Source organism: Salvelinus sp. IW2-2015, unplaced genomic scaffold (genome assembly GCF_002910315.2).
Source record: "Salvelinus sp. IW2-2015 unplaced genomic scaffold, ASM291031v2 Un_scaffold3957, whole genome shotgun sequence".
NCBI classification, from domain to species: domain Eukaryota; kingdom Metazoa; phylum Chordata; class Actinopteri; order Salmoniformes; family Salmonidae; genus Salvelinus; species Salvelinus sp. IW2-2015.
In genome coordinates, this window is record NW_019945231.1 from 18,632 (window position 1) to 31,369 (window position 12,738).

The following is a 12,738-nucleotide window of genomic DNA, read 5'->3' on the forward strand; positions in this document are numbered from 1 at the left end:
ACATCAGACTATCAAGGACCCACAGAAAAACACCAGTCCCACCAGCGCTAAAATATACAAACCATTTCGCTATCTCTATCTACCGCTCTCCGCTTACAATGTAGCGTAATCCGCCTTCTGCTTTTATAACAACGAAATTCCAGTTGATGAATATCTACCCATCTTCCCGTCACAGCGCAGACATGTATTCAACGTCCAGTAACGACGCCACGTCTGAAAACGGAGAATTTCAACACGGACCCGTTGTTAGCAGACCTGCTCAATCGAATAGACTCCATGGTAAGATACATAACAACGCAACCAACAACGAAGACGTGTAACACGCCCCAAGAAACAAGGCCCTCGCGCCAACCGCGACCCACCACACACGCCCCACCACCCCCATCGACGCGACACTAGCAAGACCAAGTGACCCACAATTCAGGAAAACTAAACACTAGACTCTGTCCCTATTTGCGCGTCACGATTTGCACGAAGCAAAGCACACACCTTCTCATAAACCGACATCCATCATCTGTAGAACCAGTCACCATCAAGGACACCCATGCAGAACACCAGAAAGCCTAACAACGACATAAACCAACCGCACCAGCTTCATTTCTCTCGTTTATATCTTTCCGCCTACGCAACCATCGTGCGCGTATCACCAATCTCTCATTTGACAAGCCGATACTCGACCGATGCCTGTCACCCGAGCTCGCACGCAGACTCTCTAACACCCACTTGCGACTATTGGAGTATCCTTTCAAAATCATTCGAAATGTATTCTGACACATTTTTACAACAAAAATATTTTAATGATGAAAATGTATGGAAAAGACTTGTCAGATTTGACTACTTGAAACTAAATGCCATCCACCTCTTGCTAGTAAGAACCCTCAGGTATGTTGTGTGGATGGTCAACAATATCACTAAAAGAGAACCTGGTCAAATGAATCTGCGGCTAGCTGCTGGTCTGAAAGGACTGCCAAGCCAACATGCAGTCATAGCTAATGACCACTTTTGGAGATAGCTAGTTAGTTAGAACCCTTAATAGTATTGTATTTTTCAACCACAGTTCCTCCTGAGATCAAATTGTATGCCAAGGAAGAAGTGAACCTGGGAATAAACAACTCTCTCTCTGCTTCGTCAAATTTCTTTCCTCCGCCGTCCAAGTCAAATGGACCAAAAATGAGAGAACGTCCCCAAGGGGGTTAAAGCGGGTCAATATGCAACCAACAGTGATTACACTTTCTACCATTTCTCCCTCTGACCTTTGAACACACAAGAGGGAGACATCTACACCTGTATGTGGATCACACGGCCCTAGATGAACCTCTAACCAGGACATGGGGTGATTAAATATTTATGTAACATAGTGTTACATTTACATTTGACTGAAATCTTTGTAGTAAAACATGTTTAAAGAGAGAATATCTTCCCACAGAGTTCGAGGTGCCCCCCGTCCCAGTGTTGGTCCTGCTGTTTTCTGTGGACTAGGTCTGACTCTGGGGCTGCTGGGAGTCGCTACCGGAACATTCTTCCTCGTCAAAGGAACCCAATGTCAATGATGATACCCAGTATACTCTCTATGTCTCGGGTGATAATACACAGCATAATTTCCTATATGTCTCTGGGTGATAATACACAGTATAATCTCTGTGAACACGTCTGCGGTGATAATACACAGCATAATTCCTCTAATGTCTCTGGGTGATAATACACAGTATAAATCTCCCTATACTTATATGTGCTGGGTGATAATACACACGTATAATCTCCTATACTGTCTCGGGTGATATAACACAGAACCATTAACATCTACTATAGTCTATATACTTGTCTCTGGGTGATAAACACTATATAATCTCCTATACATCTCTGGGTGATAATACACAGTATAATCTCCTATATCTCTGGGTGATAATACACAGATAATATTTCCTATATGTCTCTGGGTGAATAATACACAGCATACACATTCCTACTATGTCTCTGCGGTCGATAATACACAGCATAATATCCCTAATGTCTCTGTCGCTGAGCGTGATACATACAACCAGATATAATCCCTATATGTCTCTTGCCTCTGGTGATTAATACACAGTATACATCTCCTCATATGTCTCTTCGCGGTGATAATACACAAGTATAATCTCCTATTACTGTCTCTGGGTACTAATACACACGTATAATCTCCTATATGTCTATGTTGTCGTGGAGTGATATACACAAGTATAACTCCCTATATGTCTACTGGGTGATAATACACAGTACTAATCTCCTATAATGTCTCGGGTGATAATACACAGCATAATTTCCTATATGTCTCTGGTGATAATACACAGTATAATCTCCTATATGTCTCGGGTGATAATCTACACAGTATATCTCCTATATGTCTCTGGGTGATAATACACCAGTATAATCTCTATATGTCCTGGGTGATAATACACAGCATAATTTCCTAATGTCTCTGGGTGATAATACACAGCATAATTTCCTATATGTCCTTGCTGGTGATAATACACAGTATAATCTCTATGTGTCTCTGGGTGATAATCACATGCATAAATTTCCTATATGTCTCTGGGTGATAAATACAGTATAATCTCCTCATCATTCTCTGGGTGATAATACACAGTATAATCTCCTATACATCTCTGGTGATAATACACAGCAAATCTTCCTATATGTCTCTGGGTGATAATACACAGCATAATTTCCTATATGGCGCTCTGTCGCTGTGTATTATCACCCAGAGACATATAGGAGATTATACTGTGTATTATCACCCAGAGACATAGAGAGTATACTGGGTATCATCATTGACATTGGGTTCCTTTGACGAGGAAGAATGTTCCGGTAGCGACTCCCAGCAGCCCCAGAGTCAGACCCAGTCCACAGAAAACAGCAGGACCAACACTGGGACGGGGGGGGCACCTCGAACTCTGTGGGAAGATATTTCTCTCTTTAAACATGTTTTACTACAAAGATTTCAGTCAAATGTAAATGTAACACTATGTTACATAAATRTTTAATCACCCCATGTCCTGGTTAGAGGTTCATCTAGGGCCGTGTGATCCACAATACAGGTGTAGATGTCTCCCTCTTGTGGTTCAAAGGTCAGAGTGGAGAAATGGTAGAAAGTGTAATCACTGTTGGTTGCATATTGACCCGCTTTAACCCCCTTGGGGACGTTCTCATCATTCTTGGTCCATTTGACTTGGACMGGCGGAGGAAAGAAATKRTTGACGAAGCAGAYGAGAGAGTTGTTTATTCCCAGGTTCACTTCTTCCTTGGCATACAATTTGATCTCAGGAGGAACTGTGGTTGAAAAATACAATACTATTAAGGGTTCTAACTAACTAGCTATCTCCAAAAGTGGTCATTAGCTATGACTGCATGTTGGCTTGGCAGTCCTTTCAGACCAGCAGCTAGCCGCAAGATTCATTTGACCAGGTTCTCTTTTAGTGATTGTATTGACCATCCACCACAACATACCTGAGGGTCTTACTAGCAAGAGGTGGATGGCATTTAGTTTCAAGTAGTCAAATCTGACAAGTCTTTTCCATACATTTTCATCATTAAAATATTTTTGTTGTAAAAATGTGTCAGAATACATTTCGAAATGATTTTGAAATACTCCCAAAGTCCCAAATGTTTAAACTCTGCCCACCTCGYACCAGGCAAGCTAAAGCCATTTCAAATAGAATTTGAACCCAGGTCTAGAAAAAAATATAAACAAAAATACTGTACCTTTAGCTTCTGGGGTTTCAAGGCTGAGTACTTTAATGGAATTGTTAAGACCTGCTCTTTGCCTCTCTGCAAATCTGACGCAAATAGGACAATCTATATAATTTCCCCATTCTGGGCGCGTTACCACGTCTTCTTTGTTGTTTAAATATACATGGAGATATTCATTACCGTCTRCTACAACGGTCATGTTAAATTCCTCCGTTTCAGAACGTGCGTTTATGACGTTGAATACATGTTGCGCTGTGGAGGAAGAGGGTAGAAGTCATCAACATGAATTCTGTTATAACCAACCATACTATCATTGTAATGCAACAAATAAAGAAAATGTTATATTTTTGCTTGGAAGTTGTTTTTCTTATAATAAATCTTAAAACAACAAAAATAGTTTTATCAAAACATGTTCTACACACAAGTATTTCAATTACACACCGTAATGKTGAAGTTTTTATGACATGTATTGTGTTGCACTACATTATAAATAGCTGAGGAACGTGCAACTCTGTAAGATAACAGTTGMACATTCCTCAGTTACTGTACATTGTAAGGAACCATGTGTAAYYYMRGKTWRKKSCYYSKKGKTTKSCYKKYMAWYYKKTYYTWMCYTKKYCYTKKKKWRRAMYYMMMCYKRAAARSMRRAWYMWWAAMMMAARRRSCMWYMKYMWWMCMWYMAWTYMMSRWKRMYKSYKKKKTTKRAAKKTYMAWYYYAAARGGRAAWYCMAMYWAWWYMWAACTTCCTCCTCACTCCTCTAGCTTCTCTCATATGTTGCACCAATTAAAAATCTGTATGCTGTTTCTAGGCAGACAAGTTTGTGTCAAAATTGTTTTCCACCCAGGTTTTGACTGTGGTCAAAAACCTATTTGGAATTAGAGTCAACATATTCAACATACAGTCATTATTATTTGCCCCAAAAATATATACTGTGAATACAATGAGTGTACAAAACATTAAGAACACCTGCTCTTTCCATGAAATAGACTGATCACGTGAATCCAGGTGAAAGATATGATCCCTTATTGATGTCCCCAATTGATGTTAAATCCACTTCAATCAGTGTAGATGAAGGGGAGGAGACAGGTTAAAGAAGGATTTCTAAGTTTTGAGACAGTTGAGACATGGATTGTGTATGTGTGCCATTCAGAAGGTGAATGGGCAAGACAAAATAGTTAAGTGCCTTTGAACAGGGTATGGTAGTAAGTGCCAGGCGCACCAGTTTGAGTGTGTCAAGAACTGCAACGCTGCTGGATTTTTCACGCTCAACAGTTTCCTGTGTGTATCAAGAATGTGGGGCGGGGGGGGGGTCATACCATGGATCATTTAGCTAATTCATTTAGAATTTTAGGACCCCTTTAGGTATAAAAGAAATGCATTCACTACCGGTCAACAGTCTTAGAACACATTCAAGGGTTGTTCTTTATTTTTACTATGTTCTACATTGTAGAATAATAGTGACGACATCAAAACTATGAAATAACACATATGGAATCATGTAGTAACCAAAAAAGTGTTAAACATATCAACATATATTTTATATTTGAGATTCTTCAAATAGCCGCCCTTTGCCTTGATGACAGCTTTAAACCTGGCCTCTTCCATTTTTGCAGTAATGCTGCAATTAGTTGGTTGTAATTTTGGGAAGAGCAGACATTTCCATATATTTTTGATAGCTGCATGTATGACAACTCCACCAGTCCTATTTATGATAGAATTTACAAAGAATATACATTTATTTAAAAAAAATTGTTGCTGAAATTAGTATATTTGAGGGGTTTTTTTTATTCCCCTTTTTCTCCCCAATTTCATGGTATCCAATTAGTAGTTAGTCTTGTCTCATCGCTGCAACTCCCGTACGAAGGTCGAGAGCCAGGCGTCCTCCGAAACACAACCCAACCAAGCCTCACTGCTTCTTGACACAATGCCCACTTAACCCGGAAGCCAGCCGCACCAATGCAGGAAACACCGTACACCTGGCGATCGAAAGTGGACAACCTTGTTTTACTCCTCTTGACAGTTTAAAACTTACTGAGAAGTAGACATTATTTAAAAAATATATTTGATGGTCCTGTCAACACTTTTTTAAACGTTGGTTGAATACAATTACAGTGAAATGGTTGAATTACAGTGAAATGCTTACTTACAGGCTCTAACCAATAGTGCGGAAAAAAGGTGTGTGTGTGTGTGTGTGTGTGTGTGTGTGTGTGTGTGTGTGTGTGTGTGTGTGTGTGTGTGTTGTAAACAGAAATATAATTTACATAAGTATTCAGACCCTTTACTCAGTCTTTGTTGAAGCACCTTTGGCAGTGATTACAGCCTCTTGGGTATGATGCTACAAGCTTTTCACACCTGTATTTGGGGAGTTTCTCCCATTCTTCTCTGCAGACCCTCACAAGCTCTGTCAGGTTGGATGGGGAACGTCGACTGCATAGCTATTTTCATCAAGGATCTCTGCACTTTCTTCGTTCATCTTTCCCTTGATCCTGACTAGTCTCCCAGTCCCTGCCGCTGAAAAACATCCCCACAGCATGGTGTTGCCACAACCATGCTTCACCGTAGGGATGGTGCCAGGTTTCCTCCAGGCGTGATGCTTGGCATTCAGGCCAAAGAGTTCAATCTTGGTTTCATCAGACCAGAGAATCTTGTTTCTCATGGTCTGAGAGTCCTTTAGGTGCCTTTTGGCAAACTCCAAGCAGGCTGTCATGTGCCTTTTAATGAGGAGTGGCTTCCGTCTGGCCACTCTGCCATAAAGGCCTGATTGGTGGAGTGCTGCAGAGATGGGAAAACCTTCCAGAAGGATACTCTGGAGCTCTGTCAGATGTTAAGGAGAGATGCTGCAGACATTTTTTGGAACCCTTCCCCAGATCTGTGCCTCGCCACAATCCTGTCTCGGAGCTCTACGGACATTCCTTCGACCTCATGGCTTGGTTTTTGCTCTGACATTTTTTTGCATTGTCAACTTTGTGACCTTATATAGACAGGTGTGTGCCTTTCCAAATCAATTGAATTTACACAGGTGGACTCGAAGTTGTAAAAACATCTCAAAGATGATCAATGGAAACAGGATGCACCTGGGCTCAATTTAAAGTCTCATAGCAAAGGTCTGAATACTTATGTAAATAAGATATTTCAGTTTTTTTGTTTTGTTTATATATTTGCAAAATGTCAATTATTTTTTTTGCTTTGTCATTATGGGGTATTGTGTGTAGATTGATGGGGGGGGGGGGGGGACTATTCAATCAATTTAGAAAACCCTGTAACATAATAAATGTGTCTAGGGGTCTGAATAGTTTCTGAATGGACTGGATCTGCTCTTAGAAAAATAGTACATTCTCCACTGCTATTTTTGTTGCCAGTTATCATTGATTTAATTGACTTATTTCAGCAATTTGATTTTTTACATTTTTATAGTAGTCTAATGTTGGTGGGGCTATTATTCTGTTTTAATGTTACCCCTGAATCACTTTGATAAATATAATAGTTATTCTTGAATATACACTTCTCAAAAAAATAAAGGGAACACTTAAACAACACAATGTAACTCCAAGTCAATCACACTTCTGTGAAATCAAACTGTCCACTTAGGAAGCAACACTGATTGACAATAAATTTCACATGCTGTTGTGCAAATGGAATAGACAACAGGTTGAAATTATGGCAATTAGCAAGACACCCCCAATAAAGGAGTGGTTCTGCAGGTGGTGACCACGAGCCACTTCTCAGTTCCTATGCTTCCTGGCTGATGTTTTGGTCACTTTTAAATGCTGGCGGTGCTTTACTCTAGTGGTAGCATGAGACTGAGTCTACAACCCACACAAGTGTCTCAGGTAGTGCAGCTCATCCAGGATGGCACATCAATGCGAGCTGTGGCAAGAAGGTTTGCTGTGTCTGTCAGCGTAGTGTCCAGAGCATGGAGGTGCTACCAGGAGACAGGCCAGTAGACGTGGAGGAGGCCGTGGAGGGCAACAACCCAGCAGCAGGACCACTACCTCCGCCTTTGTGCAAGGAGGAGCACTGCCAGAGCCCTGCAAAATGACCTCTAGCAGGCCACAAATGTGCATGTGTCTGCTCAAAAGTCAGAAACAGACTCCATGAGGGTGGTATGAGGGCCCAAAGTCCACAGGTGGGGGTTGTGCTTACAGCCCAACACCGTGCAGGCGTTTGGCATTTGCCAGAGAACACCAGATTTGGCAAATCGCCACTGGCGCCCTGTGCTCTTCACAGATGAAAGCAGGTTCACACTGAGCACGTGACAGACGTGCCAGAGTCTGAGACGCCGTGGAGAACGTTCTGCTGCCTGCAACATCCTCCAGCATGACCGGTTTTGGCGGTGGGTCAGTCATGGTGTGGGGTGGCATTTCTTTGGGGGCCGCACAGCCCTCCATGTGCTCGCCAGAGGTAGCCTGACTGCCATTAGGTACCGAGATGAGATCCTCAGACCCCTTGTGAGACCATATGCTGGTGCGGTTGGCCCTGGGTTCCTCCTAATGCAAGACAATGCTAGACCTCATGTGGCTGGAGTGTGTCAGCAGTTCCTGCAAGAGGAAGGCATTGATGCTATGGACTGGCCCGCCCGTTCCCAGACCTGAATCCAATTGAGCACATCTGGGACATCATGTCTCGCTCCATCCACCAACGCCACGTTGCACCACAGACTGTCCAGGAGTTGGCGGATGCCTCAGTCCAGGTCTGGGAGGAGATCCCTCAGGAGACCATCCGCCTCCTCATCAGGAGCATGCCCAGGCGTTGTAGGGAGGTCATACAGGCACGTGGAGGCCACACACACTACTGAGCCTCATTTTGACTTGTTTTAAGGACATTACATCAAAGTTGGATCAGCCTGTAGTGTGGTTTTCCACTTTAATTTTGAGTGTGACTCCAAATCCAGACCTCCATGGGTTGATAAATTTGATTTCCATTGATAATTTTTGTGTGATTTTGTGTGTCAGCACATTCAACTATGTAAGAAAAAAGTATTTAATAAGAATATTTCATTCATTCAGATCTAGGATGTGTTATTTTAGTGTTCCCTTTATTTTTTTGAGCAGTGTATTATACTAAGCTGTAGGAATACAGGTCAAATCAGTCATTGACACAGACATGGTGGCGTAGCAGGAAGACATGCCATACCATAAACCAAGAGGTTGGAGTTCAAATCCCAGATGAGGACATGTTGAATAATAATTACTGTATAAATATACAGTACATACACTATGTAATCATTTATGTCATATGTACATTGAAAACGCCGACGTTATTTCGTGATGTTCTGGGGACATCCTTATTTTTGTTTGATGGGCGGCATCATTTGAACATTTGAATGCACATGTGCAGAGTTATGTGAACATGTGAATTATCATCACATGTGAATCACATGGAGGTTTCACGATTTCACATGAAATTTCACATGTGAAATATGCGCAAATCATGTGATTTTCAACATGTGAAATCATGTGGGTTTTTTTTATAAGGGTAACTGCACATTCTTGTATGATAACAATCAATATGTGGTGGTACAAGTATACAGGTGAATTCCATGTTTTTTCTCTCCAGATGTACACTTTGTCACCACCCTCGAACTTTGTTATTACAGAGGGGAAGATCCACAACATGTGAGTTCATCATCAGAATCTATTCAACATGGTGACGGTTGTGGAATACAACAGTGCTTTCAACAGATACACTGGATATACAGTTGGAATATATCATGCTGAGATACAGAACAAAGATCTGTTTTTCTACTGCAAAAATGATGGTGAACTCGTCTACAAAGCTGGATTTAATAAAACAGGTAAGCACCCATAGAGGACAGTAGTGAAAACATAATAAATGTGCTTCAGGCAAAATGTATTTTACATCATGTGTGTTTTATAAATATAAAATATTCTGCTAAGCACTATTTGGTTGACTCTAACATGAGTGAGGTTTGTATTTGACAAGTCAGGGAACTTCCAGAAAGAAACCTGTCTGTGCAGTTCTTATCTAACTCATACCATCCCAGGGTGGAATCTTGCCGAGTTTGTTTTGAGGAAGTGAAAGAGAACTAGCTTGGGTATCAGTCTGACACAACACAAGCCACCTCAATTGACTCTGTCTAAAAGTACACTTACTAAAGCTTATAGGTGGAACACATTGAAATACAAGAGACCTGGCCAGTATGAATCTGTCCAACCTTATTGGACATTTACAATACCAGTCAAAAGTTAGGACACACCTACTCATTCAAGGGTTTTTCTTTATTTTCTACATTGTAGAATAATAGTAAAGACATCAAAACTATGAAATAACAAATATGGAATCATGTAGAAACCAAAAAAGCGTTAAACATATTTTATTTGTTGAATTATTCAAATTAGCCACCCTTTGCCTTGATGACAGCTTTGCACACTCTTGGCATTCTCTCAACCAGCTTCACCTGGAATGCTTTTCGAACAGTCTTGAAGGAGTTCCCACATATGCTGAGTACTTGTTGGCTTCTTTTCCTACAGTCTGTGGTCCAACTCATCCCAAACCATCTCAATTGGGTTGAGGTCAGGTGATTGTGGAGGCCAGGTCATCTGATGCAGCACTCCATCACTATCCTGCTTGGTCAAATAGCCCTTACACAGCCTGGAGGTGTGTTGGTTCATTGTCCGGTTGAAAAACAAATTATAGTCCCGCTAAGCACAAACCAGATGGGATGGCGTATTGCAGCAGAATGCTGTGGTGGCCATGCTGGTTAAGTGTGCCTTGAATTCTAAATAAATCACTGACAGTGTCACCAGCAAAGCACCCCCACACCTCCTCCTCCATGCTTCAAGGTGGGAACCACAAATGTAGAGATAATCTGTTCACCTACTCTGCGTCTCACAAAGACACAGCGGTTGCAACCAAAAAGGACAGATTTCCACCGGTCTAATGTCTATTGATCATGTTTGTTGGCCCAAGCAAGTCCCAAGCAAGTCTGTTCTTCTTATTGGTGTCCTTTAGTTGTGGTTTCTTTGCAGCAATTCGACCATGAAGGACTGAATCAGTCTCTTCTGAACAGTTGATGTTGAGATGTGTCTGTTACTTGAACTCTGTGAAGCATTTATTTGGGCTGCAATTTCTGAGGCTGGTATCTCTAATGAATTCACCCTCTGCAGCGGAGGTAACTCTGGGTCTTCCTTTCCTGTGGCGGTCCTCATGAGAGCCATTTTCATCATAGCGCTTGATGGTTTTTGCGACTGCACTTGAAGAAACTTTCAAAGTTCTTGAAATTTTCCACATTGACTGACCTTCATGTCTTAAAGNAGTTGGATCAGCCTGTAGTGTGGTTTTCCACTTTAATTTTGAGTGTGACTCCAAATCCAGACCTCCATGGGTTGATAAATTTGATTTCCATTGATAATTTTTGTGTGATTTTGTTGTCAGCACATTCAACTATGTAAAGAAAAAAGTATTTAATAAGAATATTTCATTCATTCAGAYCTAGGATGTGTTATTTTAGTGTTCCCTTTATTTTTTTGAGCAGTGTATTATACTAAGCTGTAGGAATACAGGTCAAATCAGTCATTGACACAGACATGGTGGCGTAGCAGGAAGACATGCCATACCATAAACCAAGAGGTTGGAGTTCAAATCCCAGATGAGGACATGTTGAATAATAATTACTGTATAAATATACAGTACATACACTATGTAATCATTTATGTCATATGTACATTGAAAACGCCGACGTTATTTCGTGATGTTCTGGGGACATCCTTATTTTTGTTTGATGGGCGGCATCATTTGAACATTTGAATGCACATGTGCAGAGTTATGTGAACATGTGAATTATCATCACATGTGAATCACATGGAGGTTTCACGATTTCACATGAAATTTCACATGTGAAATATGCGCAAATCATGTGATTTTCAACATGTGAAATCATGTGTTTTTTTTTTTATAAGGGTAACTGCACATTCTTGTATGATAACAATCAATATGTGGTGGTACAAGTATACAGGTGAATTCCATGTTTTTTCTCTCCAGATGTACACTTTGTCACCACCCTCGAACTTTGTTATTACAGAGGAGAAGATCCACAACATGTGAGTTCATCATCAGAATCTATTCAACATGGTGACGGTTGCGGAATACAACAGTGCTTTCAACAGATACACTGGATATACAGTTGGAATATATCATGCTGAGATACAGAACAAAGATCTGTTTTTCTACTGCAAAGATGATGGTGAACTCGTCTACAAAGCTGGATTTAATAAAACAGGTAAGCACCCATAGAGGACAGTAGTGAAAACATAATAAATGTGCTTCAGGCAAAATGTATTTTACATCATGTGTGTTTTATGGCATATAAAATATTCTGCTAAGCACTATTTGGTTGACTCTAACATGAGTGAGGTTTGTATTTGACAAGTCAGGGAACTTCCAGAAAGAAACCTGTCTGTGCAGTTCTTATCTAACTTGTACCATCCCAGGGTGGAATCTTGCTGAGTTTGTTTTGAGGAAGTGAAAGAGAACCAGCTTGGGTATCAGTCTGACACAACACAAGGCATCTCAATTGACCCTGTCTAAAAGTACACTTACTAAAGCTTATAGGTGAAACGCATTGAAATACAAGAGACCAGGCCAGTATGAATCTGTCCAACCTTATTGGACATTTACAATACCAGTCAAAAGTTAGGACACACCTACTTATTCAAGGGTTTTTCTTTATTTTCACTATTTTCTACATTGTAGAATAATAGTGAAGACATCACAACTATGAAATAACACATATGGAATCATGTAGAATCCAAAAAAGCGTTAAACATATATTATTTGTTTAATTATTCAAATTAGCCACCCTTTGCCTTGATGACAGCTTTGCACACTCTTGGCATTCTCTCAACCAGCTTCACCTGGAATGTTTTTCGAACAGTCTTGAAGGAGTTCCCACATATGCTGAGTACTTGTTGGCTTCTTTTCCTACAGTCTGTGGTCCAACTCATCCCAAACCATCTCAATTGGGTTGAGGTCAGGGGATTGTGGAGGCCAGG

The 12,738-nt window shown here is 40.9% G+C and overlaps 1 protein-coding gene across 1 annotated transcript; it reads right to left on the bottom strand.

The window, feature by feature from the left end:
* Nucleotides 1-2,728: 2,728 nt before the first annotated feature.
* LOC112076722 (H-2 class II histocompatibility antigen, A-Q alpha chain) lies at nt 2,729-10,905 on the bottom strand. Its single transcript, XM_024143413.2, is given in 5 exon segments — nt 2,729-2,918; nt 2,920-2,930; nt 3,025-3,306; nt 3,739-3,978; nt 10,782-10,905. Coding segments are annotated over 5 exon segments (771 nt in total). The 3' UTR covers nt 2,729-2,804.
* Between the last annotated feature and the right edge of the window lie 1,833 nt (nt 10,906-12,738).